At 40.6% G+C, this 24,883-nt stretch overlaps 1 protein-coding gene across 3 annotated transcripts; it reads right to left on the bottom strand.

Annotated features, from left to right (window-relative positions):
• Nucleotides 1-1,196: 1,196 nt before the first annotated feature.
• On the bottom strand, nucleotides 1,197-24,310 carry LOC148041849 (uncharacterized). 3 transcript variants are annotated; one of them, XM_087683222.1, is made up of 6 exons: nucleotides 23,926-24,303; nucleotides 6,951-7,070; nucleotides 6,779-6,856; nucleotides 3,221-3,307; nucleotides 1,627-1,680; nucleotides 1,214-1,498 (listed from the first exon to the last, which is right to left on the bottom strand). In XM_087683222.1, the coding sequence occupies exons 1-6, from the start codon at nucleotides 24,208-24,210 to the stop codon at nucleotides 1,409-1,411; spliced, it is 714 nt and encodes a 237-aa protein (XP_087539348.1). In that variant the 5' UTR covers nucleotides 24,211-24,303; the 3' UTR covers nucleotides 1,214-1,408. The 3 variants fall into 3 exon arrangements, with proteins under 3 accessions (XP_087539357.1, XP_087539348.1, XP_087539365.1); XM_087683231.1 differs by lacking the exon at nucleotides 3,221-3,307 and having other exon boundaries at nucleotides 1,197-1,498; nucleotides 23,926-24,307; XM_087683239.1 differs by lacking the exons at nucleotides 1,214-1,498; nucleotides 1,627-1,680; nucleotides 3,221-3,307 and adding an exon at nucleotides 6,482-6,634 and having other exon boundaries at nucleotides 6,787-6,856; nucleotides 23,926-24,310.
• Between the last annotated feature and the right edge of the window lie 573 nt (nucleotides 24,311-24,883).

The raw sequence follows: 24,883 nt of genomic DNA, 5'->3' as shown, positions 1-24,883 counted from the left end.
CTCTTACTTCAAGACTTAAAATAAGGAGTTTTAACTTGCATAGAATCTTCACAAGGATGCATATATCAAAATCCTAAAATCTAGTATTATGTCAACTTCCTTGGGTATTGTAAATATCTAATAGGTATGTTTGGACAACTAAGGTCATAGAAGGGAAAATGTGCAACATGTAGTTACCTTCTCATGGAGATCGTTCTTGAATATTAACTATCCCATCAAAGACATTCTTCTTTTATAATACAATGCCATTTTTGTTAGTTTAATTGGTATGCAACCCCTCATAAAAGTGGAGCCAAAAATCCACCAATTCATCCATGGGAAAAAAACTTAGAATCCCACACAATACACACAATTGCCTTATCCACTACTCTAAATGTTGTTGGGGTAAGATTATTCTCTCATAGCCTAGAAGAACAAGCAAACTTTCCTTTTAATAAGCAATGATGCTCATATAACAATGTACAACCAATTGGACTAGAGTATATATCATGACACACGCTATTGACCCCAATATTGCAAAAATTCTAAACCCATAGTTAATAGTTTAATATCAAATGTTACAATACAATCCATGGTCCATGGCACATTGAGGTTTAGCCTACAAACTCTACATAACAAGGCCATAGATAGCTCAACCATAGTTTGTGAAGTAACATTACTTTGGCATCAATCTCAAGGCCTAAAAGCACAAGCCTATAGTTGTATGATAGCCTATGGCACTCTAATACCTAGTTTACAAGCATGCATAGTGTAGGAAACACAACTAGAGACCAAGAAACTTCAAGGAAACCAAAACTCATGAACGTGATGTTCATAGAGATTAACACTTACCTCATATGCTCATATATATGTGTACACATACAACACATCTATATACATATATTAAGTCCAATTACCACATATGATTAGGCTTAATTTGCAACCTTTGCCTTAATTGTTTTATTTCTTGTTGTCACCTCATCCTTGATTGTTTTATTTCTTGTTGTCACCTTATTTAGGCACCTTCTTATACCCAAAATTGTCAAGACGAGCACAACCAAGCCAAAAAGTTAGACTAAACAACAAGAGATGCTAACTCTTTAATCAAGTGCATATTGTTTATTTGGTTGATTTTTAACAAGTTGCAAAGAAGTAATAATGACTTAAATCCACATCATAAGTAGCGTAGATCTAAATGGTGCTATTTAGTCCACTATTAGATACTCAATATGCCCACACTCTAGGTAGGGATTGTGCGTCCAACACTCAATATGTAACCATGCTGAAATTTTCAATGTCTTATTTCCAAAAAAAATTAAGTTTTTTTCAAATTTAACAATTTAAGATTTCAGAGAAGTACAGGATAGGAGGAGCATGTACAAGCTACATACGTTCCCTTTCTTGTTTTTTAGCACATTGAAGCTGCCAGTTACTCTAAGACTCTTCCAAAAATTTGGCATAGTGTGTACTGTAAGCGTCCCCTGTCTCTTGTATAAAAATGCTCAATAGGAGAGCCATTCTGTGCAGAACCATATGAGCACTCCAAAGATTCAGCAGAGATATCACAGCTATAACTGCTTGGAATGGTTAGAAGAGAATCCATCTACCGGAAGAAATCCTACATTCAATTGATTAGAAAGTACTCACCATGAACAGTGTGAACATTGGCACAGTTCGGATCGAATAAAATCTGGCAAGATCCTACAAAAAAACCAAACCATCCAACACTTCATGGAAAGCTCCCACAATCAAGAGTGTAGAGAAATGGCTTCAACTATACTGCTAACTTCATTGAAACTAAACCTGATATGATGATTGACATTGGCATTGATACTAAACACACTAGAATTAACCACATACACAATGCATGCCAGCATGCACATGCACCATGCCTATGGGAAACTACAAAATGGTTCGAAAGGAGGCAAACAAAAAGGTAAAAGTTTGAAGTTTCCAGGAATTTCCAGTAACAATAGGGATGAGAAAGGCATAAATAATGATGGAAATGGAAACAGAAGCAGAACTGGTGAAATTGCAGAAACAGGACTTCTGCAGTTTTTCCAGAAACTATGGTGTGCACGCTTTAGACACATAACTAAGAGAACATAAAGCCACACCTGCAGATGAAGAACATCATTCTAGATAGGTAAGGCAAAAACATCACATTGAGAAGCTAAATTGCAGGCCATGAGAGGCTGCAAAAACACTTGTCATGCAATGCAAAGTTCCTATACATTTGACTCTCTATGCAAAGAGAGAACTTTTATCTACCCTGAATTCATGATACTTAGTCAAATACTGCACTCTTTAGCTACTGTACTCAGAGCCACAGAGAGAGCAGTTCAGCCCTGCTTGGGCTGAAAAAACCTAAATCCACAAAGAAAAAGGGAGACCTGTATCTACCTCTGCAACATCACTTTAAATTTACATGTTATTACCACTATGCTACATTCTGTCAAGAAACCAACCATCTCACGTTTCTATCAACTAATAGATAGCAAATAGGATAAGACTACCAGGACATCTCGACATGATGCTTATATGCTTTCCACAAGGATGCTTACATGCTTTCTCATAAGTCTACAGAAGAGGAAGACATTGCTTATGAATTCATTGATCTGCAGAGGAGCCTTTAGAGTACTAGTTAAGCTTACTGAAGCATTCCTCTATGTGCAGCACTGAAACCTCAAATGCCTGATGCTTTACATTTGAAGTATTATCAAATAACCTGCCAAGGCATTATCCCTTACAGGAGAGGTACTACATAGGAGGTCAGAAAAAGCACCAAGCCATTGACAAATGACAGGTACATTTTGTGTGTTTGAATCAATTATCTTCCTTTTTGCTATTTTCCATGTTGACAGTTACATAGCAATATCACAAGTTGCTTAACAGTTGAGGGTGTGGTGTGTGTGGATTGTGGATATACACCAGCTTTTTGTTATGAAAATTGTTAATAAACTATTGAATAAAAGCATTTCAAACTTTCATAAGGAATTCCTTAGAATGAATTTCATTCAAGTAGAGGCAAGACATGATGTCACCCAGATGTGTGTCCTTGCTTGCAAAATTGTATGAGTTCTGACAGACTTGATCTTGCAACTCTCTTACATTTACAAGGTAAAGATGCAGAAGTAATAACTCCATTCAATGATGGCAGAACAATGACATGCACTAACTTATGTTCACAAATTGACACATTAACATGGTGCTATGCAAACTGAGAGTTCCAAGTTCTTACAGTGGGTTCATCATATTCATCTCGAACATTATGCTTCACAAAAATTACCCCTGTGGGATCTTCTACTGGACACTCATCTCCACAGCCCTGATTCACACAGCCAGCTTATCACGGATAAATCTCATTGAATGAGAAAAAGAACACAGTAATATCATTTTGAATGAGAGAGGGGACTTTACACAGTCAAAAAATTCACAAGACCTTACAAGGGCCCTCACAATTATGGCCTTTGTACCTTATAGCATGCAGCAATACCAACAATCACACAAATACAATGACATTTATGTGTGGACATGAGAAGAAAATCTTAGAAGTAACATTTTGTGTGTGTGCAACTTCCACATATCGACTGTTCCAAGACATGAATACAACTCACATCGGTCAAAAATCAACAGCCAAACACAAAATGTAAGCCCTTTGCCCAAATAGCTGTGCATCTCTAGTATGAGGGATTTTCCGTTCCTAAATATCAGGCCTGTGGTTACCTAGGGTTTATAAGTACGTCATTTTAAAAAACCCTAAACCTAAGCCAAAGAGACAAGGTAACAAGAGAATGGTGGTCAACCATGCCAAACCATGTTTGTAGCCGCTAAGTGGGGAAAAGCATGACAATCAGCAGTGTCAAACCAAGTGTGAAGCCCCTAATTGGGTAAACCCTAACTCTATCTTTTGAATACAATTGTATTTTTGTCAAAATCCAGCATTGTTTGTATTAGACATTTACATTTAATCCTGAAGGGTGGAAGACATGTGAAAATGGCACCAAAACAAGAGAGGTCACCAAGAAAGTAGGGAAATGGATTCTTTTGATGTTGTTTGTATGATGAGTCTCATGATGATTTTAATCACCCATGTACTCTGTAACAGATCTGGAGGAAATGTAATGAGTTTGGCAAAGCATATATCCTCCCTTCCTTCCCCTCTCTCTCTCTCTCTCCCCCCCCCCCTCGTTTGGCAATGGGACTGAGAGGCATGGCCACAAGCTGTGTCTGATCAGTGCAAAACTGCTCAACTAATTGAAATGCGTGCTTTGTTATGAAATAAATATGGCATCCCCAAATCTACCTACCTCCATCCCCAAAAAATAAGACATTTGACCAGGGTCAATCATCTCAAATGTGGTAATAAGTTGGGCCTTTTTATCCCCTATGGTAGTAGAATCTAAGCCTCTAATGAGTAAATCATCTATGTATAGCAAGTTATAACTAATTTCCTCTAAGATGAGTGTGATATACAAGTTCAGGTCATAAGGGATAGAATGGGAACCATGAGCTTGAAGGAACTCATCCGTCCTCTGCAATTGTGATCATAATGCTTGCTTCAGCCCATAACATAGTCACCAGATTTCGGTCTATTTTGTGTTTCAAGGTTTCGAGCTTTCATTTCACATTTCATTTCATTTGCTACCTTGAGGTTTTAAGGTTTTGAAAATCTTTTCAAATTACTACATATTAATAATATTAGAGTTTAAAAAATAGATCCATATCTAGTATTATTAGAGAAAAAAATAGATCCATAATATGAAAATGTTAATTTCGCCTAGATCCTAGAGTCAAAAGTCAAAACCAAAACATCCATTTTACCTATTGATTTAGAAATTAGCATTCATGACTCACTAATCAAAACGTATAGGCTATAATATGCATATAATACATAATGAAAAGTGAAAGTAAAAACTAATGTTCATGAGTGAAAACCTTGTAGGGAGGCATTTTTTCTTGAGGTGGAGGTCCAAGGTAGAGCAGAAGGTGGAGGAGGGGGAGCGTGTGGAAGATGTGGAAAGAAGGGAAAGAGATGAGATGAAGGTGGAGAAGGACGAGGTAGAGTAGGAAGAGATGGAGAAGTAGACACACAAGGAGGAGAAGGTGATGAGACATGCAAGGAGGAGGACAACGAAAAAATGTGGGTCGTAATACAAAAACACCCCACATGTTTTTTCAATAAAAAACCCTTTAAAAAATTTTTAATTCACAAACCCATTTTGGAAAACAAAACAAAGTAGGAACAAATGAAGGAGAAGATGATTGGACACCTAAGGAGAGTAGAAAAATTCACAAGTTGTAAAAGAAAAACAGTCCAAATGTTCTTTTAACTAAAAGAAACCCTCTTTTTTTTTTAAATTCATTTCACAAACATTTTAAACTTTCGAGATCCATGTTTCACTAAGATGAAACACATTGTTTGGTTACTATGGCCCATAAAGATCTTTCTACAAATAAATACCTTAGAAAATCTCAAAGGCTGCTCCACATAGACTTCCTCCTCCAAATGACCGTCCATGAAGGCACTCTTAACCTCCATCAGATATAGAAGCCAACGGTGGTGAGCAGCTAGTACTACTAACAAGTGGAACGATGTCAACCGTGCTGTGGGTATAAAGGTCTCTTCTTGATTGATACCATGCCTTTGTCAAAAACCTTGCACTACAAGGCGAGCCTTGTATTTGGATCAAATGAAAGGACCAGTTCTATATCCATTGCAAGAAAGAGATTGAGCGAGAGAAAGCTTGTCCTCTTCTCCAAAGTCTCTAGAGCAATGCATTTGGATCAAATGAAAGGACCAGTTCTATATCCATTGCAAGAAAGAGATTGAGCGAGAGAAAGCTTGTCCTCTTCTCCAAAGTCTCTAGAGCAATGCATTATGCATTCTCATCCAGTGTGAGAAAGTCACACCCATCTTATATCATCTACAGAAACATTGACAATCTCCATCCCAAGCCTTATCATCATCTCCATCTCCATCTACGACTTCATACTTCTTGCTCTTGAGAATTGGGCATAAACAAAGGTATAGTAAAGAGTGATAGGTCCATATCCCAACTTGAAAAAGAAAATTATACTCAGAACAAATGCTGGTTTTAACTTTTCCCAATGCTGAATTTCTCTCAAGTTTATTCATCAACCCCAAATGTTTGTTCCAAGAAAAGATAAGTCTAACAAGTACCACCTTAGCTATACAAATGAAGTAAACATAGAAAAGAGACATCTCCCGGGCTGGCCATTCTCTAGGAAGAATGTCTAGTACAAGAGCTTTGAAAATAGCACTTGGCATCTATAATGCCAAAACCTACATGGAAGAAGGTACCTAGTTTAACCCATGAACAAAAAGGAGCATAGGCAGCAGGAGGAGATACATCCACAGGTTTACATACAAGGCTAGGATTAAGGTCTAGGGGGCACCTTGCTTTGTAAAAGAAAAAATTGGTAGATAGGCCTCACACTGCAGGCTCTTCTGCTCCATCACTAGTCTTCAAACTGTATGTGTCAACAAGAGAATATGTATGTCTATATAACTTTCACCAAAACAACAATACCTTAAAACTCCATTCTATTAAAGTGGAACCAATGCACCTACATGTCCAATGTCCATACAATGTGGTACTGTTTACCAACATGTCAACGTGTCCACTATCCACTTTCAAATAAAACAAAGATATGCAATACAGAATCCACATTAGAATGTCTGAAGGCGAATGATTTCAAGTGCCCAAGAAAAACACAATGTTAACCTTTCACTTAAATTTCAGATCAAAAGTGTATAATGATAAAAGATACATACACTCTTACATAGTTTAACTAGTTGTGGAAGTAGATATTTGCATGCGCCACAAGAGGAGCTATAAAAATCCACCACCACCTACAAGAATAAGAAGTGAAGGTTGAAACACTTACAAAGAAAGTACTATTCACCTTCAAGCCCAGAGGGTCAGAAAAATTCTCTTAGAATTTACCAGGCTATTTCCTTCTTCAGCTTCATGCAGAACCTTATCAAACTCTGAACAGTTGTAAACTTCTCTGATGCATTCTACAGGACAAGTCAAGGTTGCTTCAGCTTCTCGCGCTTCTGCCTCCTGCCATACTATAAAGTTCAATACTTATTCCATATGGAGAAAATGTTACAAAGATATTATCAGTTAAGTACTGCAACAGAAGAAACTGAAGCCTTGTTATACCTTCAGCTCTAAGACATAAGGGAAAATTACATAATTCTGAGTGATTAACAAATCTGCTATATGCAATGCTCTATGTGAGCCTGGATTGCACAAGAAATCACCATGTTCATCACCAATGAATGTGGGGCTTCACATCTATTAGATGGTGTTGAAACCAGCCTTCCTTCTTGGGAAGGGTAGTAGATGACCTAATTTACCACAAATTACAGCAAGAAATAAAATGCACAAAACTGAAAATACACTTTACCACACCTAACAATTGGTGCCCCTTGCAGTATTCTTTTAATTTGTATTTCCAAAATGTTCAAGTACACTAAGACATGGACTGGTCTCTTTCAATCCTCAATAGAACGGCTGTCAAAATTTACCAACAACTCTTGGATTCAATTTGTCCCTTGCATAGTCACAAAGTAACGCAAGGGACAAACCATTAGGACACCAGGACACCGTCCTTGTGATGACTCCATCACTTTTAAAAGTGATGTCACTTTTGCAAGTGTCACAAGGTGATGGGGACGCGACGCATCACGTGATAGCAAAAGCTAGCAATTTGTGATAGGCCTGTCCAATGTCTATGACCTGTTGCATGGCTAACTAACAAGACCTATTGGACATGTTCATTTGTGAAGAAATGCTCTAAACACAAAAAACACAAAACCAATTGGACGATAAAACACAAACTAAAAAAACACAAAACATAATTAGGAATAAGGTAACTCAGAGATAGTGAACACAATGAATAATGAAGTGAATGACTACTAAATATAAAATGCTCATGTAACAAACACACTATAAAGCAAATATTGAACCTCGAACTCTCGTATCTCTAGGATCAAGGCATAGGTTATGAGCTGGAGAGAGTGTCATACTCGGATCCCAAAACACAAGAAGGCAGCCTCTATGTGTTGAACAATAGCAAACGCAGCCAAGGCAACTGGATTTGATGGAAACAACCTGAGAGGAGAGAGAAAGACCAAAAATGCAGATACCTGAGAGAAAAAAAAGGTGATAGTTGGAAGCAGCAGACAATTGTGCAAGAAGTGAAGGACAGCTAGAGGAGAGAGAAACTCAGCAGACGCTAACTATGGATGACTGCAGCAGTGTCTGACTGATGGCGATAGGTCCAGTTGATGACATCAGCAACAAGCACAAGCATCAGACAATAGACGATAGCTCCAAAATACGGCAACGTTGTCGGACTACAGCAAGTGACAGCTCTAGTCTGTAGGCGATAGCTCACAGGTAGGCTCAGAGACTAGAATCAGGCCCGAGATAGTAGCGAACAGCAATGCGAAGCTCTAACCGCAATGTCCACCACCACCAACAGGGTGTGGGCAATAGAGATGTGTCTCCTAAAACCTACAAAAACGAGATTGAGGGAGAGTGGTGGACTGCATGCCTATTTATAGAAAGTCTGGAAAAACCCAAATTAGGGTTTTGCATGTGGTACACGATAGCTCTCCAGGATCACGCTTCTTTTTTAAATAAGAAGGTCTCTTCATTAATTAAGCGTATTTTGGGACTGTTTAAGTCGCTAGTGTAATTTTAGCTCAACATCTCCTCTCACGCCCAAAACTAAGCCATGAGAAATAAGTCCTTGTTTTTTTATTCTCCTTTTTTCTTTTACCCCAAGGTGTCCACCCCAAAGTAGCTAGGGCATCAGGCAAAGGATACGCATCAGCTACCCAATGACCCACCAAGACTACAAAGACAATGGTTATCTTACCAAGGGAGCCCAATAGATCATCCCAGAGAGGCCATGGCATCGAACCAGAGGTACTCATCCACTGCCCAAGGGGCTACCATCTACAAAGGTAGATAAAATCAAGAAACTATCCTTTGTTTTTTTAACAAGAACTATGTTTCAATTTCTAGCAAGATTTAGCATTGAGTGAGGATTTCAAATCAATATCTATCTCATTGAGTTATTATGCCTCAAAGGATGGGAAAAAATGATGGATAGCCCCACTACCTTCATAAAAGCAATCCCACATACTACTAGGACAAGTGCCTAGGGAATAGGGATTATCCAAGGGTGTGTGTGTATATGTGAATCATATGAAAAATATGCAGAGAGAGAACCACAACACATGTGGAAGCAAGCAAAACAAGCAAAGCCAACATACAAGCATAGGAAAAAGCTGCTTTTGAAGACTGTCATGTGCAATGCCATCAGTATGGTGGATTCAGAGTCGGCCACTCCAAGGGTGACCGAAAAGGGATAAATACGCACAGATGTATGTTTGCATGAACCAGATGCCAATTCGTAAGATAATGCAAAGGAAGATGCAAGATTTGCATGCTCATACAGAATGCAATGCAACAGTGCTACTTGGACAATGTTCTCGTAGGGGAATCGTTCACTTGCCCAAGCACTCTTTTACAATCATGTCATCCTGACAATACACATGAAGTTTCAATTGTCCATAATATACCATACATAGTAAATGTTTGAGAGTAGAAAACTATAAGTATCATCATTGTCACTATCACGAGAAGAAAATTGATCCCTCTAAAATTGGAAGGAGAAGTAAGAGAGAAGCACCCTCTCCCTGTCAATCTGAAAAAGTAGAAAAAAGTATACCCAAGCTAATCCATGGTACAAGGTACTATAGAACTGGCCAATATTTGCAAAACTATCACTAGAAGGCACAAACTCTAGGCAAATATAGTGTCTAGTTCAACCTGCTCTCCAGTGAAATGAAAATAAACCGCAACGTGTTGTATCCAAGGGGTGATGATCAAATTGCCTGCAAGGGTAAGGACACTCTAGTTGTTACAGTAGATAACTATAGACGTCTCTCAAACAAACTAAAGTGTGGCCAGCAAGTTCCTCAAATAGGTAGCCTCCATAGTACCATTCAAGAGAGTCCAATACTCTGTCTTAGCCGTAGAAGCTACCAACGTCTCTTGCTTATGTCTAACCCAAGAGATGGGTGCCATGTCCAAGGTGTAGAAGTAGCCACTATGGAAAACCCTAGGTATCAAGGCCTCTCACCCAATTAGAATCAGTATATCCCTGTAAGCATAAACCATGACCATAAGTTAGCCCATAATTATAGGTAAACCTTAAATATCTTAATACACGAAGATGAGTAATCCAATGAGATATCCTAGGTGTATTAAGATACTGACTAAGCAAACTAACTGAGTATGCAAGATCTAGCCTAGTATGAATCAATCAAAGTAGTTTCCATATAACAAAACGATATGTGTGAGCATCAAAAGCTAACTTGAGACATCCTTATACAGATGGATAGTAGGATTTAGAGACATAGCTATTGGCCGTGTCTGATTAGTGCAATATTGTTTCACTAGCAGTAGAGTATACTTCTGCTATGACAAAAAGATACTTCCCTCACATCGAGCAATCTCCATTCCTAAGAAATAAGATAACAAACCTAAGTCTATGTCATCTTGAATGTAGTACAAAGCTTTGCCTTGATTTCTGCTATAGCCATAGAATCTGAGCCAGTGAGTAGTATATCATCAACGTATAATAGGATATAGTTGACCCTCGCACTAGTGATACACACATATAGATTTGGATCATAGAGGGTAGAATGGTATCCACGAGTTCATAAGAACTCGTACATCCTATGGTACCAAGACTTCAGTGCTTGCTTCAGCCCATAAGGAGCTTTCCATAAGCAAAATATCTTATCATTCCAATCAGAAGAAATAAAGCCGAGAGATTGCTCCACATAGACTTCCTCCTCCAAATAATTGTTCAAAAATACACTTTCAACGTCCATCTGATAACGCAAGCGAAATGTCTTATCATTCCAATCAGCAAAAGAAAAACCGAGAGACTGCTCCACATAGACTTCCTTCTCCAAATAATTGTTAAAAAATGCACTTGTGACGTCCATCTAATAGCACAAGCAAAATATCTTATCATTCCTATCAGCAGAAGAAAAGCTAAGAGACTGCTCCATATAGACTTGCTCCTTCAAATAATTGTTCAAAAATTCACTTTCAACGTCCATCTGATAGATTGTCCAACCATGGTGTGTCGCAAGCACAACTAACAGACAAAATGATTTCAACTGACAGTAGAAGTAAAGGTTTCCTCATAGTCAATACCATGCTTTTGCCTTAAACCTGGCACCACGAGGTGAACCTTGTATTTGTCTAAAGTACTGTCAGCCTTTAGCTTGGTCCTAAAAATAAACTTCGTCCCAATGTGACCAGCTTGTGACAAGGATGATTCACCAAGGTCCAAGTTCCATTTTGATTGATACTATCCAATTTCTTCTTCATAGCCTCACGCCACAAAGGGTCCTAGAGAGCCTCCTACCAACTGTTCCGCTTAGAATGTACAATGCAATCAACTGTAAACAACGATACATATGAAGTCTGAGAGGTGAGTTGAGCAGACCTTCTAGGACCCTTCGAAGCGGAATTCAGTGAAAGGATCCCCAAATCTTGTATGGTGTGGTCGTACCAAGGTAACGGGTCGCATAAAGAGAACCTAGAAGTGGAAGTATCTGCAGAAAGGTCAAGAGCGGGTAGTAGGCCCAGCTCAGAAGGCGCAATCTCAAATGATGTTAGGGAGATGAGAGCGCAGAGTCTAGTGCAAAAGATTACGCTATGTCCCTCTCATCAAAGACAATATCCCTCTTAACGATCACCTTGTTCGTCCAAGGATCGAACAAACGGCAGGCTTCTGCTTCGGAAAAATAGCCTACAAAGATCAAGAGATCTGTGCAAGGGGTGAGCTTTTCTATCTTGTCATCCTGAGTCTGCATATAAGCATAACTATTGAAGACTCTAGAGTGAGAAACAATAGACCGAGAGCCAAAAAAATGCCTCGTATGAAGTCTTTTAAGGGATCACCACAACCGAACATGAGTTAAGAATATACACCTATGTTAACAACCTCAACCCAAAGGCACAAAAGGAGCTCTACTACAAATAGGATAGAGCGTACCATATTCATAACTGTCTAGTTCCTATATGACACCATTTTGTGTAGGGGAGTTCATAGAGGTGAGTTGGCGGGCAACACCTACTCCTATAGAAACTCAAAGAACTCATGGGAGGTAAACTTGCAACCAGAATCACTCCTCATAACACCCACACAACGACCAATCTAGTTATGAACCAGCAACACCCAAGCATTGAAATGAGTAAAGGCATCGGACTTGTGCTTAAGAAAGTATACCCACATATACCGAGATATCATCCACTATCAAAAGAAGTACAACGCGCCATTTAAGGCGACAGTGGATATGAAACCTCAAAGATTTACATAAATGAGACTAAGGGGCTTCTCAGCACAAGTGGTAGACTCTTAAGAGAAGGATGTATGATGTTGCTTACCTAGCTAACATGCTTTACAAACCTCTCGAGATAGCTTTAGGCAGAGAAGGCCCTCAACCATCCCCTGACGTGATAGCTCATAAAAAGAGTCATAGCTAACATGTCCTAAGCGAAAATGCCAAAGACGCACCAAGTCGGTGGGCTCCCGTATGGTAGCCAAGGCCTAGAAGCGATGGAAATCTGAATCATTGACAGTTGGCTCGGTGAGAAAATGGATTGTGTGATAAAGGCCATTAGTTTGTGTCTTGCCGTAAGCAATCACTAAACTAGTCTAAGAGTCTAGGACCTCGACTATAGTCACTGTGAAGAAAACTCCTCACCCCAACTAGCAAAGCTACTCAACAAACAACAAGTTCATCCCGAGCTGGGAGACATAATAAACATCATCCAACAAAGCAAGATTCGGACCCTAGTCAATGGAAAAATTGACATGACCTTGGACTTAAATCTTGACTAAAGAGTTATTTTCCTACACGGACTCTCCTGGCTCCTGCAAGGGCTCCCGAAATAAAAATGTCCTCTTCAAGAGTCATGTGATTAGTAGCTCCACTGTCCACAAGCCAAACAGATGCTAATATACTCGACTATGACAACTAGGCCTCTACAGTCATCTCATCAAGAGGAAGCTCACAAATGTGAATACGACTCGTATCCGAGATCTCAAAGAAAATGATATGAGCCTTTGCACACTAGTCAGATAAACCCTCTGGAGTTGAGTAGTTCACCAACCGTGATGGCAGACTTTGGTCTCGCCACTACCCCTATTATATGTTGCCACCACCTTGCTTCCCCTGCTTGGGATTACCCGGCTAGGGTGCCGAGACTCCATCATTGTCATCATGCCCTATCACTTGTGACTATGGTCCCTTGATTGGGCTTCAATTCAAGCACTACTGGGTCTCCAATCTATTGCAATCATTGGAGAATGGGCTCACCCCTCGAGGCTCATATCAATTGCAAATTCTTTGTCTTCAACTACTACACCAAGTGTGGGGTCTTCACAATAAGCAGGTGCAGATCCACAGGTACCGGAGGAACCCTAATTTCTACTATAAACTAGTGTTTGATAGCAATTTCTTCAACTACTCTTCACCAAAAGCTAAAAATGACTGAGAAATTCTTAGGGAATATCTGGAGATGAGAGAGAGAGCTAAGAAGAGAGGAATTGCTGATTCCATTGTGAATCAGCATTAAACGCAGTTGCCCAGCAGCTTGGAGGCCCAAAATGGCTGTCATCCAGCCTAGGATACAATCATCAGCTGCTGCCATCCCTGTAAGAGTTCTTGCCTGCTGCAAGGGCCTTCCTAGCTGGCTGGAAATGGCCAAAACCTGCTGACGCCTGCTAGGACAGCACCCTCCTTCTCTCTCAGCCTTCAAGATGCAGCCCCAACAGCCCTCTCTCAACCTGCATAGAAAAGTTTGCCACTTGGCAGCCTTCTAAATGTCATTTTCAGCATTATTTGATTTTTTTTTCAGAATTTTACTTTTTGAAAATTAATTTATTGTTATTTTGTCCCTACCCAAGGACTCACTAGTGCCCATTCACATTTAATATGCTAACCCCCATTGGACATTTTAATGGCCCAATTAATGGCCTTCACCCACATTGACACCAAGAATCCACAAGTACCTACCCAACATGACATTACACAACTTTTGCCGATGTCACCATTGTTTAGTTGAGATACTTTGGCTGTCACCATGACTTGACTAACTTGCACTTCATAAGTGCACCTCAGATGCGCACAACGTAACAATGCCAAAGCTAAGCATTAAAAATACACATCCCCATGACATGTGTTATGATGTTTGCAATAGTAGTTGTCGCTATGCTATCATGCAGCCAAAATCTGGCAAATTCCCTATTGTTTTGATACCTCTCACAACCTTATCAATCTCAGAACCCACGTAGGCCTCTCTAATGCAATCTAGAGGAGTGGTCAAGGTTGCTTCAGCTTCTTGTTTTTCTGCCTCCTATATGGTATGCAGCTCAAACTTATTCACTTGGTAAAGTTGTGAAGAAGCAAATTGTCAATTTAATGTTGCATAGAACAAAAACTGAAGCCTATCTAGCTTCAGCTCTAAGACACAAGGAAATTTTAATATATAATTTTGAGTGAAACAAAAATACTAGGGATTTTTCTAGATTCTGGCTAGATGATGGCATAGCTACAACAAGTAGCGCAAGGACATCATACCCGTGAAGACCCACATTTAAGTGACACGAATGGAGGAATAGTCATGCAATTTGATGACTAGGAAATGCTGTCATAAATGAGGGAGCTGCTCAATATCAAGGGTCAAAGAAATGGGTGATGAAGCCAATCAATACCACGAAGAGGTAGAATGCCAACACACATGCTAGGTTTTCATTTGGAAGACTGCCCAATCATTGTCCTGGACTAGCCAAGTGGCCAAACCATAAAACATTAAGCAATGCAGGGGAGACACCTCCATATGTTGGATTAGGCACCAAAGGCCATGTAAATGTCTTGAACAATGTAGTACGCTCAAAAAGTATAATGTTCGCTTATTGTTAAGTTTGAAACATTCAAGAAAATAGAAATGCCACTTCTTGATTTGAGAACTGATCACAAACTGCTGCAAATGTGATCCTAAACAGATCACAAATTGATTGCAAAAACTGATGCAAAACTAATCCCAAAAGTGACCACAAATGGTTCTCAAACTGATCAAAAACTTGGAGACTCAGAAGTTAGAAGAGGCAAAAATCTCAATTACTTTTTATCTCAGTCCCTTCTCTCTCTTCTTCTGCAAGTTACCATGGCTGCCAGCCACAAGAACCCCCAAGATCTCTTCTCAACTACCTCCAAGACTTCAATCACCATCCCCACATGACTTTGGGCATCTCCAGCAACCCATAAGGCACCCCATTGGCTGGGTAAGGCCGGTAGTAGCCACTAGGGAGCAGCCCGTGATTTTCAATGCATTTTGCGTTGGCTTCTCCTACCTGCTCCAGCCCTCCTGCTAACCTCCTACTGCTCAATGGAGCACCGGGCCAGCCTTGGGCACTCCTTCAGCACTCTCTTCTTTCTCCTCTTGGCATTCTTGGCCCTAGAGCAAACCCTAGAAGATGGACAACAGCTCGACAATTTGGGCAGCCATGAATTCTTCATCTGGAGCTATCTCCGCCATTAAAGCTCAGCTCAAGCCTTCCCACCTTTGAAATCTCAGCCCTCAAGAGCTCCTTCAACCATTCTTGACCTCTCTTACCCAGATTGAGGACATGGAGCTCAGCATACAAGGATTTCTTGTGGGTAGCCATGAAAGCCCCCTTTGAAGCTTTCCACTATTGAAGATTAAGTTTGGACACAAGCACAGGAGTCCCTACCATCAGAGGAAGCATCAAATGCTTGAAAGCTCCATCCATTGGCGTGCTTAAATCAATCGGACTTGCTTGATGGAGAAATTGGCATCATGATGGATCATGTTTTATCTATCTTCCCCAAACACTAAAAAGGTATGTCAATCCAATATTAATCTCTCATCTTAATCCACTTGCTGAGCTTAATTCCTTTTGTTGGAGAGATTACGATTGCATATACTCTATTAGTTTAATTTTTCATTGTATGCATGTACCCACTGAAATCAATGTCCCAATTGCTTTCCAATGCATCATGATTAACTTTAAATCAATTGCTTTTGTTGACATTAACTCTTCCCCGATCTTGTATGCTTTGGATTAATCCCAAGTGAGTAATAAGCCTTTGTAAACAGGGTAAGTAGCAATCAGTGAGTCACTGGAGTGCGAAGGTAAGCCCTACCCAAGCCCTTGTTTCATGCATGCATCTCATAAAAAGATAAAATGCTTCCTTTCCAATGCATCTAATGTTGATTGCTTAATAAAAATGTCTGCCATATATACTCCGGCTGAGAAAAAGGCCGATGTCAGACGAGGTGGTAAACCAAAAGGGAGATGACCCTCCCTTACCACTTAAGACCCTGAAGGGGTGCACAACCCAGCCCGAGGGGAAATTTGCCCTACTCCAGGTAATCCGGAGCCCAATACTTGTATGCAGGTGCAGATACACCCCCATAGTCACCACCACTCCCAATGAAATATGCATGTAGTCAAAGGAGATGTAGAGCATTAAGATCCACTTATGCAGTGATGACAAAGCAGATGGACATGTAAATGTAATTGAGATTATGCTCAGTATGCCCACAATGCTGTTTATGATGATACTGAGGCATCCACACAGTGCATTTGGATAAAGGGACAAACAATGTTTTTAGTCAATCAATCAAGGACAGACACAAAGATCCAATTACAGAAAATTCTATTTTACACCTAGGAGCTCCTCTCGAGGAGGGCTTCATTCCCTCTGGTTTGAATCAAAAATCTCCCCAATCGGAGCTGCAATCCAAAAGTTATGGCCATTTTTGTGCATTGAGGTCACTGTGGACAGTGTAAACCACTCCAAGATAGACACAAAAATCCAATTGTAGAATTCTCTAATCATTTTCTATCAAAAAGCTTAGTAGCTCATCTTGAAGAGGGCTTCCCCCCTTCAATTTCAATCAAAAATCTCACCAATTGGAGTTTTCCACCAAAAGTTACATCCCATTTACTGACAGTGGATCGTATGGACTGCATCTAAATGGCTAGCCAAAAAGGCAAAAGTAAAGCTCATGAAGAGGTCCAAAGGGAGATTAGGAACTCCAGGGACTATGACCTCAACAAATGATGAACCTAGCTCAGCACAGGATTATCATGGTGATATGCATGAGGAAGTGCCAGATATGGATCCCTACACACTCTATGTCAGCATGAGCTTCGTCACATGGAGAGGCATAACAATATGGTTGCCAACCATAACCAAATGATGTCAAAATTTGATGTAATGATTGAGCAAATGGCCCTCTCGAACTCTAGGACTCAAAAAACCCTAGAGCAACTCACCACTCTTGTAGCTCACTTAGCTACCACTCCGGCCCAAGAAAGACAAATGAATCCAAGCGTGAGTCTCGACGGCCTCCACCACTTGAGCCACTCCATGGCCCAAACGGCATTCTTGGATCCAAGGGTATTTCCCCTTCTACCGATGAAGTCGGTGAGCCCACTCATACTCATGACAAGCCTCTGTTGAGCTCCCCCATCACCCATACAACCAACCCTCCAGTGAGACCCTCACCCACCATTGATATAAGCTCCTCTACTCTCTGTCAGAGCCCAATGGAACTTATATGGCTAAGCCCTATCATGGACAGTATGGTATTAATGGCTAGCATAGCAATAATGGGCAATATGGCTATAATGGGCAACATGGGATAAATGCACAACATAGTATGTATGGACAGCAAGGTTTCCATGGACAGCAAGGCCCTCATGATCTCCGTGATAAGATCCTTCTCACTAAATACAATGGGCAATCCCCATCACCATCTAACTTGGAAGAATGGACCTCCAAATTAAAGTCCTACTTCAATATTTATCCCCACACGAATGATCAGAAAATTATATTTGCTTCTCTCCACTAGGAAGGATTTGCCTACACATGATGGCGCTATACCAATCAAGAGAATCATCAGTTCATTAATTGGAAAGACTTTAAAATGCATATGATTCAAGTATTTGTATCCCCCGTGGAAAAAGAGCAGTTGGCAAGACAATGGTACACTCTTGACCAACATAATCTCACTGCACGAGAGTACATAAATCAGTTTAAGAACTTGACCATGTATGTGGAGAGCATTGGTGATGATGCCAAATTGCACACGTACATCTATGGGTTCTAACCAAGCCTATTGATGGATGTCATGGCTCAAAAGCCTACTACACTATTTGATGCAATTGAATTGGCTAAAAGATATACAAGAAAGTACCATAAGAATGAGAGTTTTCAGCAAAGTTATGGACAGCCCTGCATCCAATTGAGGTCAGCCCCATATGGGGGTGGTTTTAGAGGCAATTCCACGACTAATAGCAGACCCAAAATACCCACTTACTGTCAGAGTAAAGCCATGCAGAAGCAAATGACCGAGACAAAGAGTGAACCAGAGAGAGAAGAGAGAGAGTGAAAGAGACAGTGAAACGCAGAAAATCTGCAGTGAAAAACGTTGTATAAGGATGTAAAATTATACACAGGTGCAGAGAGAATATCTGCGTATGTCTCCACCTTGAAGATCTCGATCTCCATCAGCCCCAAGAGCAATCTCCGCAATCTGCAGGCTGAAATCTGTGAGACACAATTGCCAAGACTACTGAAAACACAACCTATTTATAGGCTGAAAATAATGCCTAAAAAATGATCATGTCGGCTGCATTTAATGCAGCCAGCCGACTGATGCAGTCCAACTAATGCAGCCGACTGATGCAGTCCAACCGATGCCACATAGTAGGACAAGTCTGGGGGTAGCCAAGCTCCTCCAACAAACACCGAAACCACATAGTCTCACATGTGGTAGAAGACACGGCCCGATACTCTGCCTCAGTCGAAGATAGGACTATCGTGGGCTGCTTCTTGCTACTCCAAGAGATAGCACCAACACCCAAGGTAAAACAATAACCTATAGTAGACCGCCTTTGGTCCACATCGCCAACCCAATCCAAATCACTCCAACCTGCAAGAACAAGATCAAAAGCACTTGAACCTGCTGGATAGGAAATCCCAAGGTCGGAGGTCCCCCTGAGAAACCGAAGTAACCTCTGAGCAGCATACCAATGCACCTGCTGGGATGCACTCATGAACCCAGCTAAGAGACCTACAACAAAACATAGATCAAGATGTGTGTTAAAGAGTCAAATCAATGATCCAATCAGCTACTAACGGTAGCCAGCAGCATCTGCCAAAGGAGAATCTATGTGTAAAGTGGCCTTCCAGTTCGGATCCATAGAAGTAGAAATGGACTGACAATCTGCCATCTCAAAAGTCACCAAGAGCTCCTAGACATATCTCTGTTGAGAGATGAAAATCCCCCTTGGAGTCTGATAAATCTCGTGACCCAAAAAGAAATGGAGAAGTCCTAAATCTGTCATTTCGAACTTCTAATGTAGGGCTGCCTTGTCTCTTCGACCTTCTGGGCATGATCACCTGTAGCAATCAAGTCATCAACATACAAAACAAACAACACTAGACCACTCTCAGAAGTATGCACATAAAGCTGCGGATCAACCTTTGAGCGCCGATATCCCAACTTTGCCTGGAGAAAGGAGTCAATCTTCTCGTTCCAAGCACATGGAGCCTGTTTTAGGGCATATAAGGTCTTCTTCAACCTATAAACCTTCCCATCTGAGGAACCAGAGCCAAGAGGCTGCGCAACATAGATCTCCTCCTTCAAATCACCATTCAAGAAGGTTGACTTCACATCCAACTCAAAGGCAGGCCATCTCCTATGACTAGCCAAGGTAAGAACAGCACGAATAGTCACCATGCGAGTAGTAGGGGCAAAAGTATCATGAAAATCAACACTTGGGCGCCATGAAAAACCTTAAGCAACAAGGCGAGCCTTGTGCTTGTCCAAAGAGCCATCACTATGATACTTGGTCTTAAAGACCCATTTGACACCAATCGCCTTCTTATGAGAGGGATAAGGCACAAGGTACCAAGTGTCATTCTGCTCAATAGCCTCCAACTCGACTTCTATCATTGTCTGCCAATGATCAAACTGTAAAGCCTCCTTCACTGATGTAGGCTCTCTATCCTGCACAGATGGACAACTTGTTGGATGAGTTAAAAGGGGCATGCTTCTTCACTAAGATTGATCTGCGCTTTGGCTACCATCAGATTTGTATGAGGAAGGGTAAAGAGATCAAAACAGCTTTCAAGACTGATTGTGGGCTTTATCATTTTCTAGTGATGTCTTTTGGATTGACTAACACTCCCACCACATTTCAAACCCTCATAAATAGAATTCTCTGCCCCTTCTTATTCAAGTTTGTGATCGTTTTCTTTGATGACATTCTCATTTACAACAAGTCACAAGAGGAGCACTTAGTAAATGTCAAAAGGATGTTTAATATCTAAAGAGAGCACTAAGAAAAGAAAGTGTAACTTCATGCAGACATCAATGGAGTACTTGGGACACATTGTTAACAAAAATGGCATACAAGCTAACCCCAAGAGAGTGTAATGTATTAAGGACTAGCCCACTCCATCCACCACCACTTCATTATGTAGTTTCCTTGGTCTCTCTTCATTTTATACACGCTTCATTAAGCATTATGCCACCATTGCACGATTCTTTTGGGATGCTACTGTTGATTATAGCTTTAAGGAGTTGAAGGAATTGCTTACTTCAGCCCTCATCCTCGTATGCCCTAATTTTTCCAATGATATTTTTATTTCGCTACATAGGTACATAACCGAACTACTCTTAAGAGTTTGGCCTGGACATTACTAGCCTATTTCTTGCCCTATGGACCCGGAGTCCAAGCTTTTGGCGGCCAAAGCTTCCCTTATAGATGCCACCCGTTATAGGTGTCTTATTAGCTCCCTCATCTGGCTTATTCACACTCAGCCGGATGTTTCTTTTGTTGTGGCATTGTTGTCTTCTTTCATGAAGATTCCCACTCAAGACTATTGGACAACGACCTTACGTGTTCTTCGTTATTTAACAAGACTTGATCCTACGGAATCATGTATGGAGAGGGGGTTAATATCTCTCGATGGAGTGATTTTGACTAAGTAAGGAATTTGGATTCACGACAATCCACTACAGGTTATGCTTTCTTCCTTGGGATCGAGAGTTATCTCGTGGAGCAACAAGACGCAACCTACTATGGTTCTTTCTTCTATAGAGGCAAAGTATCGTGCCTTATGTTCTACAGCTATGGAAGCGGTTTGGCTTCACTGCATGTTGGCAGAGATCGGCTTTCCTCAGCCTGGACCTATGGAGCTACATATCAATAGAGTGCTCTAGATCTAGTAAAGAACCTTGTGTTCATGCTTAGGCAAAGCACATTGAGGTTTAGTATCACTATGTTCAAGAGCGGACCATGGATTTCAAGTTAGCGGTGGCCTACTATCCCATGGAGGACAATGCAATGGATTTCTTTATTACGAAGCCTTTGCCCAAGGCTTCTCTGCTTCATCACATGAGATTGTTAGGTGTTCAGACACTCCCAGGATCTGAGAGGGGGTGTTAGCCTGCCTATGTTAGTCATGTTAGTCTATCATCTCCTAGTTGTGAGCTCCTATCAAAGTCTGACAAAAACATAGGAGCTCTCATAGTTTAGCTACATTTTCTTTATTTGTCAGCTTCCTATGTGCATTCTTAGGCCGATTTCTGCTTTCCACAATCTGCCAACACCTGTCAGACATTGTCATTGTCATCTAGGATTTTTTTGGGAACTCTCCAATTTCTCTAGCAATTTTCTCTTCAATGACCAGCATTTATCACTAGTCGACCAATTATGGCCCCTATAGGAACAAGTCGGCCAGTTTTTGGTATTTAGACTATTTATAGCCGCACCCCCCACTTGGCAAATACGCACACTCTGTAGTCTTTTTTCTTTGATTTGTAGGTACACACTTCAACTCTTTGTGCTTGGGGCCTCACTAACGCTTTGAACTGCATGCAAGGACTGATTAGTCAATCCCCATTGTATCAACATTCTTCTTCAATCAGTGTAGTATTCTTCCTTCATCTTATGCTGTGTGTGTGTGTGTGTGTGTGTGTGTGTGTGTGTGTGTGTGTGTGTGTAAGAGAGAGAGAGAGAGAGAGCAAATTGAGGCAGGGTAGCAAGTTATCCCATATATATTATAGTTAGGTGACTTCATGAAATCGAAGCATTGGACAGAGCTTCAACTCGCAAAGCCAGTAATTGTCCTCTATTTACTATTGTTAGAAAGATTTGTGGATCTCTTCCACCTTTCTTGGGTTCTCTTTTCTTCTATTGAATTGTGCATTAGAGCTATGAGTACATGTCCTCACCTGCAAGTACGTGTAAGGTACAGTGTGTACAGATGGCATTCCAAATAAGAGAGAACCAAGGTGCAAAGTGGCATAAACATGTGGATAGGTAACATGTGAAACCCAAAAGGAAAAAGAACTTGGAACTGAAATAGAAGATCCTAATCATATTATACTTGGCAATGACAATATTGAACCTAATGTGGATGATGCAAGTGTTAAATCTAATCCTAAGGTACTAAAAGCAAAAGAAACAGATTTTAAATTATCATGAGAAGTGGAAGGGAGGGAGGGAATTGCGATTGATTAACATCAATAACATGCTCAAGCAGATCGTAATGTAACATGTATATTAGAAGGCATGCATTTGCCTCTAGAGCCTCCTCTATGAACATTAACATACTAATATCAGTCATGGTTCCCATCATAACTTACAACCAGGTCCTGCACAAAAAGAGAAGCAACAAAGAAGTATTTCAATCAAAACGAATCAAAAGAATTATACAAACCTAATACCAAGTTTGGCTATGATGAAGAAAAGGGTTTGTCAATCGTCCCGAAGAGGTGTATCCTCCCTAAGTAGATAGATGGCTAGCCTCATCATTAGACTCTAATTGATATGCAGCTCCTAATGGAAATGAATTGGAGACAAGGGAGTGTATTCAGGTTATCTGCTACATGTGAATTCTCCAAACTCTGCACCCATCATCTTCACAACATCTTGTAAAGTGAAAGAAGATGAGGAGAAAGGTATGTCATCCTTCTTGTTAAGAGCATAATGCTGCCTCAAAGCCTACAGTGATGGAGAAACCTGAGAAGGCATGATGGCTTTCCAAGAGTATGCTGTCTCAACCATTGTGCCTGTAATTAGTTCCTACGATTGAGCAATACTTTTTTCTACTTCGAGATACAAAATCGCATAGAAGCAAGCCCTCAAGGAATTGAAATTAAAAAAGCAAATTGAAAAGTATGATCTTGTAACTATAGACACTAACAAAAAATGATGATATGATGGACGGAGAGAGTGCAGCTAAGTTTTAGAAAACGGTGTGTGAGGAATAGCTTACACTGGTGTTTGCAGAAAAATGTAAAATGAATTGCAAAATTTTCAAAAGAGCCTTCAAATTTTAAAGGAGCAACATCGACAATTTTTGGCAAATGCACATTGATTTGATTCCAGAAAGGGTGTTTGCAGAAAATCAAAATCTAATGCAAGATGAATCGCCCAAATTTTCAAAACAGCCTTCAGAATTTGAAGAAGGGGGCTTTTAACCTTAAATTCTATAGAACTGTCATAGCAATAACAATTATTGACAAATACAGATTGATTTGGTTCTAGAAAGTCCCTCCAAATTCCCAGTTAAAGGTTTTCTATCTGCTGAGAAAGATCCTTTTCGTCGACAATGCGGGAAAACAGCAAGCAGATTTTGATCTATGAATGGTGAAAACATGAAATGAAAGCCAAACACTCTAAACCGAGTAAATGCTAAGTTTTGCATTCAATGACTCGATCGCTCGATTATCGATTGTGCGCCGGGAAGAATGCACTTACGAGCTGTCTGGTAAGCAAGTCGTCAAAGTATCTCCGGCGGTCGATTTGTATTCCAGCGGCTATCACTGTATTGGAATGCCTTCGCCCTCGACCTTGCAATGAAAAGAAGTGGCATTTGCTGCTCCTCGCAAGAGTTGGAAAAGCGCTGTTTGCCTGCAAAGGACGCGATTGCACGAAGGCGGAAGAAGAAGAAGAAGAGCAGGAGGAGGAAGTGATCCTAGAATCATGAGAAGAGGAGAGGGATGAAGAGAGAGAGGGAAGGCCGCACTTAATCGCTACAGCCATGGGCAACCAGAATTTTCTACCGTGCTTCAGGGTGGGTTCAGACTAGGCAGACAAACAGGCATCCCAAATAGAGATGGCCAATCAAATTTCAGCATGGAAAACTGTATGTTCACACACATGGTGGAAGGCCAAAAAACTTAGGGGCTTTTTTTGACACATCATGGCCAAGTTTTTGCTCCTCTCTTCCTGCCTGCCCAGCACGGATACTTCTCCTTCGTGCCATGTCTTCTCTTTGGCTCCTTTCCTTGTCCACCACTAACGTGAATGAGATGGCAGACAACTCTTGGGAAATCCTTGTAGATGGGTGGAAAAGGGGATTTTTCACCCTTTTTCTCCACCGTGCAAGTGTGAACCCACCCTTAGCCTACCTAGTTCACAAGATTCCGTTCCAACGCTCGCACCAAGTGCATACCGAACACCCAACTTCAATGTCAAGTGACCCTCCAATATCTTAGGAGGTTCTGAATGCTTTATGTGTATATATTCATATTATCTATACTAGGCTGCTTTGCGGCCTTGAAACGATGAGTGATATTTCACTCAACAATTCATTTTTCTTTTTTTTAACTCTATTTTTATTTTGTTTAATTTACTCTCTCTCTCTCTCTCCCCTAAATTCCCTATGTTTAATTCTCTCTCTCTCTCTCTCTCTCTCTCTCTCTCTCTCTCTCTC

The sequence above is a fragment of the Lygodium microphyllum genome, chromosome 1 (assembly GCF_053477565.2).
Source record: "Lygodium microphyllum isolate KBCC chromosome 1, Lygodium_microphyllum_v1.1.10, whole genome shotgun sequence".
NCBI classification, from domain to species: domain Eukaryota; kingdom Viridiplantae; phylum Streptophyta; class Polypodiopsida; order Schizaeales; family Lygodiaceae; genus Lygodium; species Lygodium microphyllum.
The sequence above is the reverse complement of the archived record's forward strand: the minus strand, read 5'-3'. Positions and strand labels throughout refer to the sequence as shown.